Raw genomic sequence first — 17920 nt, forward strand, 5'->3', positions numbered from 1 at the left:
GACCAGCAGGAGACGATATAAGATCACAGAGGGGGGAAACAAAAATCTAGAACACAATCAGGTATACTACACTGACGGTGCGCGCACTCTCTTTATGTAATATAACTGGCGATAACAAAATGCAATGCGCTTTCTCCGCTCCCGGCGGATTGTGGGGAACCCCATTCAATCAATGAAAATGAAGAGAAAAGGGGAACAAGGTTGTTGTGATCTAGCTGATCCCGTCTATATTACTACACAGGATACATGAAAAGGAAACAAATATAGACAAAAAAAGGCCCAGTCAGTATATAGAACGGCCAGTCTTCAAGGCCCAGCATCTTATATCGACAGCCATCCAATAGAGAACATTCGGCTGCCATCAAATCATATCAGTGCTGATATATAGAAGGGCAGTAGGCTAGTGTATCTATGGGCTATCGGTGTTTTCTCTCTAATATGTTTGGTCCGATGGTCAGCCTGGCGTTTATTGATCAATCTCATTGCGGGACGGGCGGCCGCAGCAGCAGCTTTCTTGATTCTTCTTCTTCCTTTCTTTCCTCAGAGATTTCTGGCTCTCTTCTTCATTTTCTTTCATCTGTATTATTACGGCTTTCTTCCATTACGGCGTCACTCGATGGCAACCATCAGCACCATCGCTCCTTCTTTGCAGTTAGTCCTGCACGACCTACTTGTACTCCACCCCTACTTCATCTCAGCTCCTGCTGGCCGTTGGAAGCAAGCGATCCTTCATCTATAAAAGTTAGCGACCGTTGTTACCGCCGACAAACGGGAAATCCCTTTGAATTGCCGAGTCAACGCTTGCATCTGTTTCCATAACTCGTGCCACCTACACCCAAAAAACAAACAAAACAACCGCTGCTGCTCCTGCCGAACGAAAAATAAAAAAGAGAATAATAATACGTAAGTCTCTTATGATGGCATTGTTATTTATTCATACCGTTAGCTTTTTTTGGATTTTACGTCATGTGGGGGGAGACCGGTGGTACCCACCCACAATGTAACATTACAAAAGAAAGGACCGACTGCCGTTTTTATCCGACGCCTGTGAATCTGTGATGATGATGCGTGTGTTTGAATGTAACAGCTCAATCTGGTTATGATTGAATTGTACAAGTAAACGTCGTATCGATCGACAGGCCATTAATCTTCACTTTTTTTCCCGAAAAAGGTTAGAAAGCTTTCTAGGCACGCAATAATGCAATCTCATGCATGATGGGCTCCCCTCTATGTCCACATAACATGCACTGATTTTCATCCCCCTCCCCCTCTCTCCACTACAACACTCCCCTAGTTTATCCGTAGGACTTTTTTTTTTCCTCGTCGTCGGCTACAAAAACATCTATAGATGCATATAATATACTTTATAGACAGCGGTATATACGTAATATTGACCCGCTTGGTCTTTACGGGGGTAAAACCAGGGGAAGGGGGGAGGAGGGTGTTGGATGGGGGGAGGACCCGGAGGAAGGAAGACGACGAACGACAATAACATCCACGGCACGAGTCGCGTATCGGGATAGAAAAGAGAGAGAGAGGGGGAGGCAGAAGAAGAAGAAGAAGTAAAAAGGGAAAGAGAGACGGAAGAGCGCGATGAGAGACGAGCTCAGTCAGTTGGCAGACGAGTCGCAAGCCGGATCGTCCTTTTGCCTTATGTGTTGTACAGGTGTTGAGAAAAAAGAAAAAATAATAAAAAAAACCTTCCGTGTTGAACCCGGTGACAGTTACGCTGAAAAGTTGCACCAGTCTAGACTAATTGTCGGGTGGAACCAAAAAAAGGAATAGGTTAGGTTCGATTTTGTGTAGGAACCCTACCTTATTTTCAAGTGGCTAAAACAGAGGACTCGGCGACCTTTTTTCCTGGCAATTGCTCATTTAGTTTCAAGTGGGGCGTATCTGACCTGAAAGGAAAAGAGAATATCTAGGATGTCACGTGTCACAGGTATGCTGCACTAGAGCTCTTGTAATCATTCGTCACTTGATCCGAGAGTAAAGGCTCCTCGCATGCGGGAATGAATCGAGCGTCGTGATCACGTTCCTTCGATACAGTGGACTTGGAGCTCTATCGTTTTTCCGTTTGTTTTCTTTTGTTTTGTGTTTTCTATGACATCAGCAGATCACAGCTCAACGTGGGTCCATTACACGGGCGAGCCGATTGGCCCGGTCGGCGCCAACCGCAGCGACGGCCATCGAGTCAAATTGTTTGAAGAGTCGGTGACTTTCATCGCCCAATTACATCCAGAGGTAATACTAAACGAAAGGATTACGATTGATTAGGCTTTCTTCGACTAGAACCCACTCAACCCGAGACACACGCGACGTTCAAGCGACTACGTGACAAACAGGACACAGAGAGCGGAGCGCGTCGTTACCCATTTCCCCACTTTTCTCGGGAATGTCGTCGTGTCGGGATCGTTCATTCGTTGCAGGGGAAAGATGAGAAAAGTTCAATATTGTGTGTACGTTTGATCAGGATCAAGACAGCATGGTTCCGCCACTGGATAGGACCTGGATGATTGGCATTTGGCCCGTCGACGTCTACCAGATTCCCATCATTATTGGGATCTCTTCAGGCGTACTTTTGTTATTGCTCTTCATTGCCGTGCTCGTCGCCTGGCGATGCTGTCACTTCCAGCGACTCCGGGAAAAAGCGTTCGGTACGAAACTAGTTTACAACTTATTATCAACAGACTGGCCCAACTCACTTTGTTGATTGAATATCTTTAACTTTTTGTTTTTTCTTCTTCTGCTGTCTAGCGATCAATGCAGAGGGCCGTACGCCCGTCATCCATTCGCCATCCACTGGCAGGTGAGGATCCCATATAATAGTCCCGTTTCAATTAATAAAAAAATAAAATAAAACTAATCGTGAAAATCTGTTGGAAATTTTTCAAATGTTTACCAGTTATCCATCAGTTCTGGCCATGTCAATGTCGCCTTCCAAACCAGCCAGTCCGTCGTTAACGGCCGCGCGCAACCAATTGGCATCGAATTCCTGCGAGTTGGTCCGCCTCACGACCGAGACCCCAACGACAACCATGGTTGGTATTTTTCCCTTTGGACGACATTTGATTAAATCGCTATCGATTTGTGAAGCTTTTGGAATGCCTTTGATTGCGTAGAGTACTGTGACGACGGCCAACGCTGTCGAAGGGGAAGACTCGCAGCATCAGACGACAATTGAGCGCCACAGTTGCGAGGACATGTCGCTGGTCGGGTGCGGCAACTACATCGCCTTCGACATCCCCAGCTTCTACGAAGAATCCTTAAATTCGTCTTCTTTAAGCACGTCAAGCAATGGTATTATATCAAAGGAAATCCCCCAACGGCGGCCACATAGGTCTTCTTCTTCTTTCGATATATTTTCTAATAATCGATCTTGATTTAACGCAGCTGTTTTGGATGGATCTTGGTCTAATTGTGATGGATCCCTCAACGAGCTCAAGACCCGTTCTTTGCCCTCCTGGGCCCGCAACAAGCCGCCCATTCGTTCTGCTCAGCAGCACAACAGCCGCCATGTCAATGCCGACCAGGTATGTTTTGGGCAGCAACCGCTAGATTTGGTTTTTAACCAAAGACAAACGTTATCTAAACAAGATTTGATTTGCTAGAAGAAAGATGGACGCTGCGCGGTGCCCATAATGGGATCGAAACGCTCTCATCACGGTCTACGTCACGACGCTGCCGCCATAATGGCCATCAACAAAACGGCCAAGACAACGGCGGTGCGGGACAATGGTGACAATCTGTCCGGCAGGGTTTCCCTGGTCGGCCACAACGATGCTGTGATCGTCTTCAACGAGCGGACCGCTCTCTAACAGGACTGACTGACTGACCGACAAAAAAGTGAATAGTACAACACTCGTTGCCAAAATAACGCGCAGGGCCATTTGCAAGTTGGACCTGATGACTCCACTTGACACAGCACAGGGTGGAAAACTGCACAACTACAACAACCATACGACATAACTAACTGAGAAATCAATTTTTTTTTTGTTTGTTTTTTAAAAAGAAACACGAACCGTTCGTCCCTTTCTTGGAATTCCTAATTAGGCTATCGATATTATATTCTTCTTCTTCGAATCTACTGTTGAATATCATCACCTTACGAAAGTTAGTTGCCATTTTTCTATCTCATCTTTCACGAGCGTCATTCACGTTCAGTGTGTCTCGTCTTGTTTTTCTCTTTCCCAGTTGTTTTTCTCTTCCTTTCTCTCTCTCATTTCCGATCATGTTTTGTCACTGTTTTTACATCGTTTTATACAGATATGGATACACTTAATTGGATGGATAATAATAACGCGCTCGGCGGTGTTTGCCCCTTTTTTCCTTCCTTGTGAACGGACCGACACCGGAAGGGTGGGAGATGGATTCCCGTATGGAAATTTCATCATTCGGTGAATGAGAATAATGGCGTCTAGTCGTGATGATATGAGAAAAAGGGTGTGGCTCTCATTTTATTCTTTTTTTTAAACCCCCACCCGTTCCTTCGGCAAACATGAAGGTGGCCAAGGTTTTGCCTTATAGGTGCGATTAGTTTATGAACGACTAGACAATGCATATCATCAACATACTGTATATATATGTATGATGCGAACCTTTTGTGACAATGACAAGAGTTGGCCCTTTATGACAGCCGTATAGACCAGAGGTACGCAGCTGGTGTTCATATATACTCCTCCTATAAATGGATCTACGAGACGGCCGGATGTGTTTTTTTTTTCTTCTTTTCTCTCCTTTCTCTATTATGCATGCGCATTTTTTTATTTTTGCTTGTTAGTGTCGGTTATTTTTTACTACAAGGGAACAACAAAAAATTTGGTCGATTCACGCAAGCTCACGCCGCTCACGGTCTGAGACTTGTGGTTTGCCCGGCGACCGGTAGAAGTCGCGCGGTGAGCTTTGCGCTCCGATTATTATTTACTCGCGATAGCACACGTCACCTTCGGCGTGCATTGGCAACCGCAATTAGTAGCTTGACGGTATTGTGTTTTGCATTGCATTTACGATAAGATCTAAATGATCATCAAGGAGAAAGGAGGAATTAAGGAGTGCTACATTTCAGACCATGGCATGACTAGTATGTCCCGGTGGAAATCGTACTAGGAAATCTTTCAACAGTACGAGGATCGAAAAGTGAATTAATGAGAGTCGATTATGAATATTCCATGGAATGATTCACTATTCCAGAGTTAGTCGAATTCTATGTAAGAAATAGTTCCGTAGTTAGTTAAACTATACAAGCGGTATAGAGGGGATAACAGCTCTCGTCTGTTGCCAGGCGGATGATGTAGGCTACATGGGTATATCCGGTTTTCCACTCTAAATTTCGTAACATAAACCTTCGCAGCGTATCCGTGTAAAAGGAAAGAAGTCTATATAGGTAGGGGAAAAAAATAACTATATTTCGGCAACAATAATAAATACGGCCGGACTGTTGGCAGTTCAAGAATGGAGTGACCTTCTCCCGACCGGGGCAGTCATCCCCCTATCGACCGGCATCCATATGGGATATTAGGATAGCCCCTAGAGTCTCGCAGAGTTTTCGACTCGATGAGTTTGCATTATGGAAAGGATGCCGACGATATTGCTGATTTGTTATTGATTACTATCTGTATGCTCGAGTTGGGTAGACTCCATGGCCGGGCATTGGGCCGACGGTTAACTCAGCTCTCTCAAGACTCCTTGGCTTCCACACTCGCCCGGTTAACGATTTCAATTAGAATACAGGATCGACTAATTCGCCAAGTTCGCCGAGCGCAGGCTATATATCAGACATTCCATTATGGTTTCCTTGCTTGACTTCGCCTCCTTCTCTTTGACTGAATTGATTCTCATTAAGACCTTCCAAGACCTGCGGGGCACGAGGCAACCGGAACACGGCGCTACCTGATACTGGCGAGCGCTGTGATGAGGGTCGCAACAGGATGGAGGATTTACTCGTCCCCTCCCGTGTGTCTCGCCTGGGAAATAATAATGAGACTGGCCGGCAACTCGTTGCTCGGGAGACAGAATTTATCCCTCATTAACTCATTGGCTGCCCAAATTCTCGATTACCTCACGTGATTACAAATTGAGACTTAAAGGGATCCGATCCCTAGTCAAGATGAACAATAACAAAGCTCGCAGGATAAAGAAGAAGAAGAAGAAAAAGAAAAGAAGAGAGAAGCCAAACGGGAAGATAAGTCAAAGTAATCTTGGAAATCAACAAAGTGCACTAACGAAAGTGCAACAAATCCGGCGAAGGGCTAGGACGTGGAATAAGACGAGATAAAACGAGGAAGGAAGGAAAAAAAGAAGAAGCCGGTGGACACTAACAAATATAATGGAGAAATAAAAGGAAATAAAAAAGATCCTTTCTCAAAAGAAGACAGGCAGACACACAAGAACATATACGTATACCTGGAAGATAAAGAACGGAGGAGAAAGGGAGAGAGCATGGTAGGTATAGGAGTGTATACATATACAACATTCAGGAGTCAAAAGAGTGAAAGGGGTGGATCGATCACGACCGGTGCCCATCTCCGGCACGGCCTCTACTACGTCTCAGTAGTCGAGTCTAAACTTGACCCACGTGCGTCACAATAAAAACAGAAACGTGAAATCCATCTTTTTTGTCCAATAAGTCTTATGTCTCTAAGAAAAGCAAAAAGGGAGAGAAGAAAAGAAAAATGGACCAACCCGAGGGGGGTGTAGAATGGATTGGATTCCCAGAAATGAGAGAAGAATACGTAAGGAAGAAGAAGTAAATCAAATCAAATCAAAGAAAAACGATGTCCAATATCGCCACGGTCAGCTATCCCCCCCCCCCCCCCCCAAAAAAAAAAAATGGTCCAACAAATCAAAGAAAAGCAGAATACGACTACGCACTACATCAGGTTCGACGTTTCAAGTCGAGTGTGAACGAAATGGAAAAACCAAATAAACGCCAAAGCAAAGTAAAGCACACAAAAAAAAGAATATTAGGAAGACCGGGGGTGAGGGTCCGTGAAAAGTTCCGAGATCGATGGCAATCACGTAAAGATGCGCCAAATAAGGCGGACTCTCCTTGCCGATGACTCCCGCAGTCCGAGAGATATAAAAGGTTCGATGTCGAAAGAAACACGACAACAAAGTGGCGGGGGGGGGGGGGAGAACCTGAGGAACCAGACCGAGACTGCTACATTCAGCCAGACAGTATTTGAGAAAGGAAACAAATAAAACGGAGAGAGAGAGAGAGAAAGGAAAAGCAAGTAGATCTAGTGAACTTTGCGAACCGAAGCGACGGACATGATTCTGCCATCGAATCGTGGAGAATTTTACAAGGAATAAAAGAGGGAAATGTAAAAAGAATCACGCAATCGCTTTTATTTTGTTTGTTTGCTCTAGTCGTCGACTCGCTTCAATCGGATTCGAAAAAAAAAAAAGAAAAAAGTTTTTAAATAGAACCGGACGACGTGTGCAAAAAGGAAAGACAGAAAACCGGATACCCATCTGCGCTGTATCGGTATCTTGATACCCCTCCTATCCGGCATTATAAGGAGCATCCAGTTCGTCTTTTGAATCGTAAGCGATTTGTCAAATAAAATCAAGAGGGACGACCAAAATTTGTACAAGGTCTAAGCGACTGGGACGTGACGGAAGCGCGCGGATGACGTCGGCAACCCATCGGGGGCTCGTTCCGCCTTCGACCAACGCCCAGACTGCAATAATTCATCTCGTCTTGGATCGTTAACAAACAGCCCAGCGACTCGTGGAGAAATTACACGCCATTTTCTTTACGACGCACCAAGTCACCGCAGTCGTCGACTGTCGAGTCGTCAAGGAACTTGAGAATGTCACGCCATCATTTTTCTTTGTGTTGGACGCCGTACCAATCTACTAATGCTTATGAGGACTGAAATGAAAGTCAAACCCAATTTTGAGCTCCATCATAATTTGTACATCATCGTTGACAGCAACGAAAAAAAAAAGGAAAATAATAAGAAAACATGTACGTTTTACAAGTGGGAGGGGGGGGGGCACACGGAGGAGATGGAAAAAACGTTGGGGATTGGTGCAGTCGCCACGGCAGTTTCATTTTATCGTGAAAACAGAAACTGTTGCACATACAAGACCGTTCAACCTTAAAAAGACTGGAGGAGTTTGTTCCGGGCAAGATGTGTAGCCTAAGAGAGGTGTGTATAGGAAAAGCAACGAGGCGGAGATGCAGGTAAGACCTAAAATCGGCGCGATACACACACTGACATACACGTCCATTTAGGGAATATTATTATCATTATTATTTTTTTTGTAACTTTTATCTTTATGTTCTTCTCGTAAAATGCCCACCTGGACCCAACAGTTGGAATCGAGAAAATTGGGGCGAGAGAAATACAGACGAGGAGGAAGAAAGAGAAGTTGGACTGAGAACGACGCAGCTGGATTGGATTACACATGGCGGCACGTCTAAATGTTGTATCAACACAAAAAAAAAGAAATGGGCGACAAGAATTCAAGTTGAACATTTCAATAGAGGAGGAGGAGGAGGGGTGGGCCTTGGAAGTTTGGGAGGGAACAGAATCGCTGCCGTGCAACAAGACAGACACACAAAAAAAGTAATAACAGTTTGCGCACGCGTATGGAAGATGTTGAATATCAAACAGGATTCATTTTACTCGCGTGAAAAATAGAACAAAGTGCTCTCTTTCCAATCCCCTTTTGGCCCTCGCTTTTTTTGTCTGGAGGAAACAAAAACACGACTCGTTTACCCCCCACCCCCATAGGCATCTGCATTTACATCTCTTTCACGTCATCCCTCGACAAAAAAGAAACATTTTCATTTCGCTACAATAATAAAACGAAAATATCCCGAAGGAAAGGAGCCCACCAAGCACCAAAGTGAAAAGATAACGAGAAATCGAATTTTGTTTCCCCCCCCCCTTCTTGCTCACACTGTCGCCAACTTAATCTCATCTCTAAAACTTCCATGACAAAAAATTTCGTTTTCACGACAACAATGATGACTTTCCACTGCAGATCCAAGAAAGAAAAAAATAGATGGGGACAAAAATAAATAAAACGAGGAAACGGCCTATTTATTGTCTTCTAACTGCCTTTCACGTTGGGAGTAGGAACAATGCTCTGCCAACGGAATAGAAAAAGAAGACAAGGAAAAAAAGGGACTCCTTTGAACTCGTGTGCAACCATGCGGGAACGGACAATCAAGCCCCCACCCCCTTGTTTGTTTGTTTTTTGTCGCCCAACCTCCCAGAGGAGGAATGGTGAGATTTTGTTTTCGCGATTTCTACTTCCAGGAGGAGGCAGAGAGCGAATGAAATGGATGTGAAGTTGGAAGAGTTTTGGAAAAGAAAAACTCGGTCAAAAGTAAAAGAAAAAGGGAATGGCTATTTTTTTAAAGGAATAAAAATGGAGAGAGGGTATTGATAGAGACTGTCAACATACATTTCGATCATGGATGAGAGCTGATGGCGAGGAGGGGTAAAACATTCCGAGAGGTTAGGGATACCGTTCCGTCTAGGAGGAAGTGGCGGCAGCTCCGTTGGCAGCGATGAGAGGTGAAGGATCTTCGGCTCTTTGATCCTCGAGTCGACCCGATTGGAGTCGCATTATCAACGAAAAAAAATCTTCGTCGGGCATGGTGGGCCCCCTGTGCCGCCGAGGCGATGAATCCGGCAAGGCGCTGCGCTGATCTTCCAGCCTCGTGCCCTACACGTTAAAAAAAAAAAAGTTAAAAATTGATTTAACGAGCTGTTCGTGAAAAGAAACGAGTACAAATTCGGCCCAAAAAAGGTGGAAAAATATCTAACCTGACACCGCATCAACATTTCGAAGAAATTCTCATCGGGCAATGCGGCTGCATCCTCGCCGGCTGGCTCCACCGACAGCCGACGTAAAATGTCTGGATTGGCGTTGTTCAGGCCGGGTAGTCGCGGTAGTGAAGCTCTCTGCTCATCCATCCGGCGACTCTGCATGCCGGCGATCAGGTCCATTAAATCTTCCTTCAATCTCGAGGGACTCTCTATCGAAACAATATGCGAAAAAAGAAGAAAATAAAAACACCCTCCCTCGTAGAAGCAGGCAAACAAAACAAAACTCGGGGCGACGCCAGGAGCGCGTATCCCCCTCCCCAGTTTCACTGGAAAAACATCTCACCGTGAATATTCGACGGGAGTGTACTTGCTTGTTGGTTCTCCTTGTTGTCTACGATTGCCAACGAGCAACGCTGATCGTCCATGCGTTTCGATTGGAATTGAGTGACCAAATTAAAAAAGGATTCCTCTTCATCCATGGCGTCGTCTCCGTTGGCCTATAGTATTGCAAAACGAAGTGGATTCCGGTTAGCAACAGGGTAGTAACGGACAGAAATAGAGAGACAAAAACAACAAGCGAGATGAGATGTGACAGTTGTGATAGACTGGCAGCGAAAGAAGCAGACAGACGAACGAGCTATCCGATAGAGCCGGATCAAGAGAGGATTGTTGAAACTTACAAACGGGGGCAGCATATCACGTCTAACCAACGGGTGACCAGCGAGCGGTCTAGGCCACACAGGATCCATTTCATGCAGTTCCCGGCGTCCCTTGCTATGAAGTTGTTTCACATCCGGCGTCAGCTGGATTAATCACAGTGCAAGCAACCGAAATTGAAACGGACCAACGAAAACAATCATGACGGTAATAAAAATAATAATAAAATCGCCATGCTGCAGATTTTGCCAAGAGAAAAAAAAAAATAGATGTTTTGGAAAGTCTCCGGTAGATTTCCCACCTTCCCAAGTTTGAACGCGAGGGTGCGGTATGCGAGAAAATAGAAGCCAAGAATAACAAAGCGACAAAAGCGGACGAACACAAACAAACCTTGAGCAAATCCATGCGCTCCATGCTTAACCTGCGCCTTGCCTTGCTATCTGCTCCGTAGAGTCCGTCGTCGTCGGCCTCGGAAGCGTGACCTTTCGTTGAGTTGCCCATGCCGCCGCAACCACCGTCGCCGTCAACGCCCAACGTGCGTCTCAAGTCGGCCAAGTTCATCTGTGCTGTCGCCTCGCCGGTCGGATCGCCAATCTTTGAGAGGGAGAAAAGAGGGTAACGGTCATTTTACGCCATAACCATTAGTCCATTAGTAGGTCAGTTGATTGGTTCGTGTTGGCTCACCTCGCGGGATATTTCAAGGTGCCGTTGTGCGTAGTGCAGGGCTTTCTCGTGATTTCCCATGGCAGCGTGTGCATTCCCCAAGCTCCAGCAAGCACGTCCTATTGGTGACGGTCACGAAACAAACCGGAACAATGTTAATGGCGATCACAGGGCAGAAAGATTTTTCAAATAAAAAACAAAAACAAAACAACACGAAAGAAAATGAGCACCGAGTTCTCAGCACCGACTAACCTTCTCCAACTTTATCCATGAGCTCTTCAGCAATACGCAAGTGCCGCAGATGGTAATCGATGGCTGTGGGATAATCGCGAAGCAGAGTATACGTATTTCCCAGGCTGTAACAGGCTTGCGCTTCGACGGCTCGATCTCCAAGATCCTGTGCAAGTAGGAGTGTTTTCCTGAGGGAGAGAGAGGGGGTAAATTGAATTTGAATGGGATTTCTTTAAAGTTTAAAGACGCTCGACGATTCCATCCTTTTCATACGCAAATTACGGAAACTTTCGATCAGTAAAAAGGAAGTCGCTGTATTTACTTGTAATGTTCTGCAGCCGTTTCGAACTCTCCGAGGAAGATGTGCGCATTTCCCAGGTTGCTGTGGGCTCTCCTTTCGGCTGCTTTGTCCCCAAACTCTCGAGCAATATTCAGTCGCTAGAAGCACAATTGAAAAAATAAAGTGGGCGATGAAAGAAGATTTTTCGCTCACGTAAACCACGAATAATTTGTCCCGATTGTATCGATTTTAATCTCCCTAAGCCTTCTCTATTAAACCTTCGTTTCTTTTACAACCCATACACACGATATCTTAAGATATAAATTTTTTTATAGCCAAAAACGCTCACCTCTTGATGATATTTTATGGCTTGCGTAAAGCTACCCAAGAGATAATGGGTATTGCCCAAGTTCCCGCATGCCCGACCTTGGGCAGCACGATCGGTTATTTCTCTCATGAGTTCAAGATTTTCTCTATTAAGACAAAAACCAAAAGAGATAATGTTAATCAGAACGGGTAAGTAAAATCCAATCTAAACTTCCTCTTGGAAAAAATTTAAACTCACTCGTAATAATTTACGGCTGTTAGCAGGCAGTTCCGCACGTCTTCGGGAAACTCGCCTGGATCTTGTTGACCCAGCCGGCCGAGATGTTTACCTTTCGCATGAAAAACGTTCCCCAAGTTATACAACGCCCTTCCTTCTCCAACCTGGAAATGCGTGGGAGCCATGTTTACATTAGAGGCGACGAAAACGATATTAGGTGCTAAAAAAAACTGTACTTTATCGGTAAGCTCCCTGGAAATGTCGAGGTGTCTTTTGCAACAGAGAACAGCTTCATCGAATCTGCCCATTACTTTCAATGTGTTTCCAAGATTTCCACTGGCTTTGGCTTCACCTAGTCTGTCACCCATGGTTCTGTAATATATGGCAGGTAAGAAAATAAAATTTTAATTTTTCCACAATTAGAACCAAACAAATATAGTATGTGAACAATTACCTGGCTAGAGTAAGATCATGTTTGTGATACTGCATGGCTTTGGTGTAATCACCCAGGTAAAAATATGCATTTCCAAGTTGTGAGTAAATGGCGCTGAGGGTCCTCAAGTCATCGGTTCCAGCTTGAATTGCTGCTTCAAAAAAGGCGACACCAGCTCTGCGAGGAAGCAAACACAAAGTTACTGCCAAGTGTGTTTGATACTATGTGTGAATCACAATAAGTTTTCCAACCAACAAGCTGATTTCCTCTAGGGCAAAACAACTTGGCACATGGAAAGTTTCTACCTGCAATCACCAGCTTTGCAAAGACGTTCTCCTTCTAACGCCAATTCAAGGCATGTGCTGTTATCCATGTCTGTCATTTTGTCAGGATGATTGTGTTTTGACTCAGCGAGGCTAAATGTTGACTAAGAAACACTAGTGTATAACTTGTCCCACTGTGTTGAGAAGTCGGTAAACCTAACGAATAAGAAGACGAGTGTCTGGGAAAGCCTCGACTTCAGGAGACCAACTGAACGACTGAACTAAGGAACGTCCAGTTCAAATTCAAGAGACTCCCGACAGAGTATTGATTGTCGAGTTGCGCGCGGCTAGACTCACTGGTTGCGTTGCTTGCTCTTTTTCCACGAAGTAAAAATAAAAACATATGAATCAAATGCGTGTGACAGTAGGCTAGAATTCAAATCAGTATAGCATTATATCAGGCTTTCGAAAAACGTTGGCCAAACTTTTGAAAACTAAGACAGTACGTCTCGAATAAAATGAGACAATCGCAGAAACAAACCGCCCTTGTCTGTATTCCGCGCAACTTTTATTTCAATTCGACCAAACGACCGTTGGAGTGGATAGTTAGCATGTGGCGCCAAAAAACCAAGGCTAAATGCCCCTGGCGGGAAAACTTCTGCCACTAGATGGATCACGAACGAAAACGATTTTTGAAGCTAATTTAGCAGACGAAAAAACAAGTTTTTTCAAGTTGTTTCGTTAAAAGTGGTTTTACTTGTTTTCTTTTTTTTTTTAATTATTTCCGTGTTGTTGTTATTCATGGATGATTACGTGAGAACCTACTTACGGTGAAGGAAGAAATTGAACATTCACAGCTGCTGGTTATTAAGGAACAAAATGTTGATGAAGAGTTTGATTACTCGTCATAATCGAGTTGCTGTTGCTTTCATCGAGCGACAGTACACAACGACAACCCAAATTCCTTACATTTGTAAGTTAAAATTTGCCTTCACTCTCTTATGCACATAATTTAACTGGATGTTTGCCCTACATTGAATTTTCTAAGTGAGATGGATGAAGTCGGAAACAACAAAGAAAAGCGAACCTTTGTATGATGGGCACATTCCCATAAATTTGCTTCAAAGAGCTGTCCTTTCTGTGGGTTCTAGCATTGTGGCGCTGACAGATCCTGCAAGAGGAGGTGATGAGAGCTCAAAAAACCTCAAAAGGCCTGAAAATAAGTTTCCTATTGTTGATCCGAAATTAGACATGGTCGCTGTCAATGGAGAAAGTTCTGGCCACTCTGCTCTCAAAAAGATGCACAGAAAGATGCTGGAGAGTGAAGAAGGCCGACAAATTCTCATGTAATCAATCTTTCCAGTTAGTTATCAAGATTATAATTTCTCATTATCATTGCTAACCAGGGAGAGGCCTAAAATAAACTCGAGCACAATAGACATTGAGAAGCTCAAATCTTACCCAGACGGAACTTTAGGAAGAGAATACACCAAGTTTCTCGAAGTCAATGTAAGTTACAAAGTTACAAAGCCCTCTCGCAATTCGTGAGCATAAATCTGACTAGATAAATGGGGCTGATTCAACAGAACGTCAGCCCGGATACGAGATTGCCTGTCCGCTTTGTTGACGACGCCGACTTGGCTTACGTGATGCAGCGCTACCGCGAAACCCACGACCTGGTGCACACTTTGCTGGGATGTCCCACCAACATGCTAGGTATAGTCGCATTCACGATTGGCCGGCAAGTTTAGATTGTGCTGCCTTGGAAATGCTCCTGAAAAGCAAATTTCCTTTTTTTTATAGGCGAAGTTGCAGTCAAGTGGGTTGAAGCCCTTCAGACAGAATTGCCCATGTGTATCGGTGGTGCTGTGTTTGGACCTATCCGCTTGAAACCGAAGTAAATAGACAATTCATTGCCTCCGTTTTTCCTTCACACTAGAACAACGAAAAAAGGACAACATTGGCAGCAAACGGTGGAACAAACAAAAGAGACTAACAAGTGGACAGATCGTTTCCAGCCAGTTAATTAAATCCAGCTGTGTGACAATAATAGGAAGCCCTTTTATAAATTTGAATTGAGTCAACTGATGTAATAAGAGCATCCTCTTTTTCTCTCTTCGTTTTCCTTTTTTCGTTGGGTCTCCTCTCAATTTCTTTTCTCTGCTTCTCTCCCCCATGTGCGGTTGTTGTCTCTCGTTCGGTCGAGTGTGGCACGCTGAGCCGCTTTTGTCTCCTCCCCAAGACTAATGAGCTTCTTCTTTTTTGTTTTCTTTGCCCGTCTTTTGTCAATTATTATGTTCGTGCAAGGAACCGGTCGACTTATCTGAGCAAGTACTTACCGTGGGCCATAGGCGTGGGCTCGAGGAGCAGCTTCTTAATGAACGTCTTCTACGAGCGACGCTGGGAACAAGATATCGCAGAATTGCGTGACGAATTGAAAATCGAAACTCCACCTGGGGTTTGATAGGTCTGCCGCCTTCCCATTGAGACCGACGTCTGCCGGATGCGGAGACACAACACTGAACCCCCCGCAAAGATGCGCCACCACCACCACTCTCGCCAACAAATTTGGACCCTTTCAGTCTCTAATAATTGTTGTTTTCTTTTTCTTTCTTTATTTCCTTCCCTCTTGTCGTTTTTATATATTTCCCTACTCTCTTGATTGGTACTTCTTCGTCCCATCTGAGTGTCTCTTCTCCCTCCCGCCAGCCGGGGGACCTGGCCTGATGGGCGCCCATCATTTTCATAGAGAAGAGAATAGAATTGGCCGACACAATGGACGGCTGATTGAATACATCCTCGCGCGTTGAAAGAATTGATGTCTGACGCGTGTGTTATTATTAAATAGATTTGTTTTTTATTTATTTATTTATTGCAATGCATCTACCCGATGTATCCGCACCCGGCAACTCGCGCTTAATTGAAATACCAAAGGGATCGACGGACGGCCGGCCGGCCCTGCAAGTCATCATCATGGAACGAATTGCCGTTGGAATAAGTTGGGAACGGGAGCGCAACAGCGTAGAGAGAGAGCGGCGTCATTCACGCCGCCCACTCTTTCGTCCCTGCATGCTGTACCAAGGACAAATGTGATCGACTACTCTACTAGCGACGAGCCCCAAACAGAAAATCAATAATATCTATCAAGTTGGTGACGACAGTCTTGTGAGTTCAACCTCTTTTTCTTCCTACCGATTTCTTTATTTTTCCTTTCGTGTCCCGCTCGAATTATTCCGCTCGGTGACCCGCCCCTTTTCTCTCGTTGACTTAAAGTCAATTCGCGTCGAATCAGATGAAAGTCTTGATGGCCCCGCCAACGCAACGGTCACTCAAGACCCCACGAGTGGCACTACTTGGTCAAGAAACTCAAGACGGACAAATTTTTTTCGGGAGAGCACGGATGTTTACTTGCTTCTTTTCGCCGGCCAAACCAACTGCAACCGGACGTACATTCTGGGTTTAACTCTATAACACAGTCAATTCGTTTACCTTGGATGAATTGTCGTTCCTCTTGAACGAATTCGGGCCAGAGCCGGCCCGACGACGTACATATATCTCGCGCTTTGTGTGTGTGTGTTCAGAAGAGGCAATGATTGTTCGTGCTGCTGGTCGCCCAACTTGCCCGGCTATACAAATTCACTTGACTGTACCGTACCAGCAAGATTCGTATTGAATATCACTCAGTGTGTGCCCAGTTTCGGGCCGTTCCGCTTCGTTATCGAATTGCCGGCCATGTGCAGTCAAGTGATGAGAGCTGCAGCACAACGGGCCTCCTCTCTAATTGAACCCGAAAAAATGGGGTCGAACGGGCCGATGAAAAATGTTATGGCGGATAAGATGAATCCCTATCCAACTTTTTTTCTGGGTTGGGGGGTGGCTCTGATCTTTATTGTCATCATTCAAAGCAGTGTCTGTCCCTTCTTCATTTTCAGCCGAGATTTCCAGTTAAGCCTAGCGCGCTATACACTGCCTTGATGCTCTCATTCAAAGTCAATCTGAATTGTTGCCTTATCTCGACTGCTGGGAATGGAATATTAATTAACGAAGTAAATCTCCTTTGTCCCTCGTCGACTACATTTGAGTGGGTGCCGTTATAATGTCTTGGCATTGGGCTCTTGTCATCTTCTCATGGAGAGACTACTGACAATGTCGGCATAAATATGCCATCGTCCGTATCGACTGGGTGTGTCCTCCGAGACTGTGCGGGTGAAACAAGTGAAGCTTCTACAACATGTAGAAATATCCATCCAGCAGCCTCACAATGACAAAAGCATAGTACATCCTTTGTATGGTCGAGTCGCAGTTCAGAGAATGTATAAAGGATAATGATTCCCCTTGACCCAGCGCACACTGAATTTCTCCACACTCGAAGGACAGCAGTTTCGTAAGAGAAAATGCTGGGCTCGCTCGTCATCGACAATGGCCCACTCCCCCACCCCTCCACCGCATCTTTTTGGCCGGATGCCGACCGCTGGAGCGTTGCGCTGGAATCTCAAGGCGCACGAGATAACATGACTTCATTAACTGTCATCGATCCCGCGCGGCTGCGGCTGCTTCCGTCCGTCCGTCCGTCCCGTGTTGTCTATGATATGATGCCGATATGCAGCTCAGCAGTAGCGCTGGTCTTCTTATTTATTATTTGACAAGAGGATATCGTAGTGCTGAACCATTGCAGCTGCATATCATACAGTTTCTCTTTTCTCTGCAGCTAGAAAGGAGAGCAACAGCGTCCTCCAGGGGAAAAGAGATGACTAACAGGATTGCATGAGAAGAACGAGCTGATGCAGCATAGTATAAACAACCCCGGCTACTAGCTGCTAGCTGCTATAGCAGCCGGGTTTCCCGAAGAAGTAATGTGCCTGGCAGTTTTTGACATCATCAGAGTCGTCGTTGAGAGACTGACCCCTTTGAAAAAGTCAACGACGTACACGTTATACCGAGAACAAGTCACGACTCGCAAATGTGCGCCACTCACGTTATTATTGCGACTTTCTCAGCGCGCGCGCGGGGGGCAAACTGATTTCGCCGTGATGGCGTTTCAATTCGACTCACGCTCCC

The 17920-nt window shown here is 45.1% G+C and overlaps 3 protein-coding genes across 6 annotated transcripts; 2 read left to right on the forward strand and 1 right to left on the reverse strand.

The window, feature by feature from the left end:
- The first annotated feature begins 994 nt into the window (after positions 1-994).
- Positions 995-4314, forward strand: LOC124343294. Of its 2 annotated transcripts, none has more exons than XM_046796584.1 (8): positions 995-1942; positions 2117-2244; positions 2474-2657; positions 2758-2809; positions 2906-3041; positions 3123-3300; positions 3394-3533; positions 3612-4314. In XM_046796584.1, exons 1-8 carry the CDS (start codon positions 1927-1929, stop codon positions 3816-3818), a joined length of 1041 nt encoding a protein of 346 aa, XP_046652540.1. In that variant the 5' UTR covers positions 995-1926; the 3' UTR covers positions 3819-4314. The 2 variants fall into 2 exon arrangements, with proteins under 2 accessions (XP_046652540.1, XP_046652539.1); XM_046796583.1 differs by having other exon boundaries at positions 996-1942; positions 2114-2244.
- A 4582-nt stretch (positions 4315-8896) lies between these two features.
- Positions 8897-13422, reverse strand: LOC124343195 (G-protein-signaling modulator 2-like). 3 transcript variants are annotated; one of them, XM_046796426.1, is made up of 13 exons: positions 12905-13422; positions 12621-12776; positions 12403-12538; positions 12188-12330; positions 11972-12095; positions 11665-11780; positions 11364-11530; positions 11133-11230; positions 10839-11042; positions 10472-10594; positions 10135-10288; positions 9789-10000; positions 8897-9687 (listed from the first exon to the last, which is right to left on the reverse strand). In XM_046796426.1, the coding sequence occupies exons 1-13, from the start codon at positions 12979-12981 to the stop codon at positions 9496-9498; spliced, it is 1902 nt and encodes a 633-aa protein (XP_046652382.1). In that variant the 5' UTR covers positions 12982-13422; the 3' UTR covers positions 8897-9495. The 3 variants fall into 3 exon arrangements, with proteins under 3 accessions (XP_046652382.1, XP_046652384.1, XP_046652383.1); XM_046796428.1 differs by lacking the exon at positions 10472-10594 and having other exon boundaries at positions 10881-11042; XM_046796427.1 differs by lacking the exon at positions 10472-10594 and having other exon boundaries at positions 12905-13421.
- Positions 13423-13568: 146 nt separating this feature from the next.
- LOC124343317 (ubiquinone biosynthesis protein COQ4 homolog, mitochondrial-like) lies at positions 13569-15702 on the forward strand. The gene is made up of 7 exons (XM_046796624.1): positions 13569-13835; positions 13911-14045; positions 14112-14208; positions 14269-14371; positions 14449-14578; positions 14666-14759; positions 15170-15702. Exons 1-7 carry the CDS (start codon positions 13742-13744, stop codon positions 15324-15326), a joined length of 810 nt encoding a protein of 269 aa, XP_046652580.1. The 5' UTR covers positions 13569-13741; the 3' UTR covers positions 15327-15702.
- The last annotated feature ends 2218 nt before the right edge of the window (positions 15703-17920 follow it).

This window comes from Daphnia pulicaria, chromosome 6 (assembly GCF_021234035.1).
Source record: "Daphnia pulicaria isolate SC F1-1A chromosome 6, SC_F0-13Bv2, whole genome shotgun sequence".
Lineage (NCBI taxonomy): Eukaryota > Metazoa > Arthropoda > Branchiopoda > Diplostraca > Daphniidae > Daphnia > Daphnia pulicaria.

What these genes read in the sequence shown, in the direction of transcription:
- LOC124343294 (XM_046796583.1), top strand. An exon ending in TCGCCCAATTACATCCAGAG is followed by an intron (nt 2,245 to 2,473) that starts GTAATACTAAAC and finishes ACGTTTGATCAG; the next exon opens with GATCAAGACAGCATGGTTCC. An exon ending in TTTAAGCACGTCAAGCAATG is followed by an intron (nt 3,301 to 3,393) that starts GTATTATATCAA and finishes GATTTAACGCAG; the next exon opens with CTGTTTTGGATGGATCTTGG.
- LOC124343195 (XM_046796426.1), bottom strand. Translation starts at nt 12,981, where the DNA reads ATGACAGACATGGATAACAGCACATGCCTTGAATTGGCGTTAGAAGGA. An exon ending in CCAGGGAGCTTACCGATAAA is followed by an intron (nt 12,331 to 12,402) that starts GTACAGTTTTTT and finishes ACGCATTTCCAG; the next exon opens with GTTGGAGAAGGAAGGGCGTT. An exon ending in CATGGATAAAGTTGGAGAAG is followed by an intron (nt 11,231 to 11,363) that starts GTTAGTCGGTGC and finishes CGTCACCAATAG; the next exon opens with GACGTGCTTGCTGGAGCTTG.
- LOC124343317 (XM_046796624.1), top strand. Translation starts at nt 13,742, where the DNA reads ATGTTGATGAAGAGTTTGATTACTCGTCATAATCGAGTTGCTGTTGCT. An exon ending in ATGTCCCACCAACATGCTAG is followed by an intron (nt 14,579 to 14,665) that starts GTATAGTCGCAT and finishes TTTTTTTTATAG; the next exon opens with GCGAAGTTGCAGTCAAGTGG. An exon ending in CCTATCCGCTTGAAACCGAA is followed by an intron (nt 14,760 to 15,169) that starts GTAAATAGACAA and finishes TGTTCGTGCAAG; the next exon opens with GAACCGGTCGACTTATCTGA.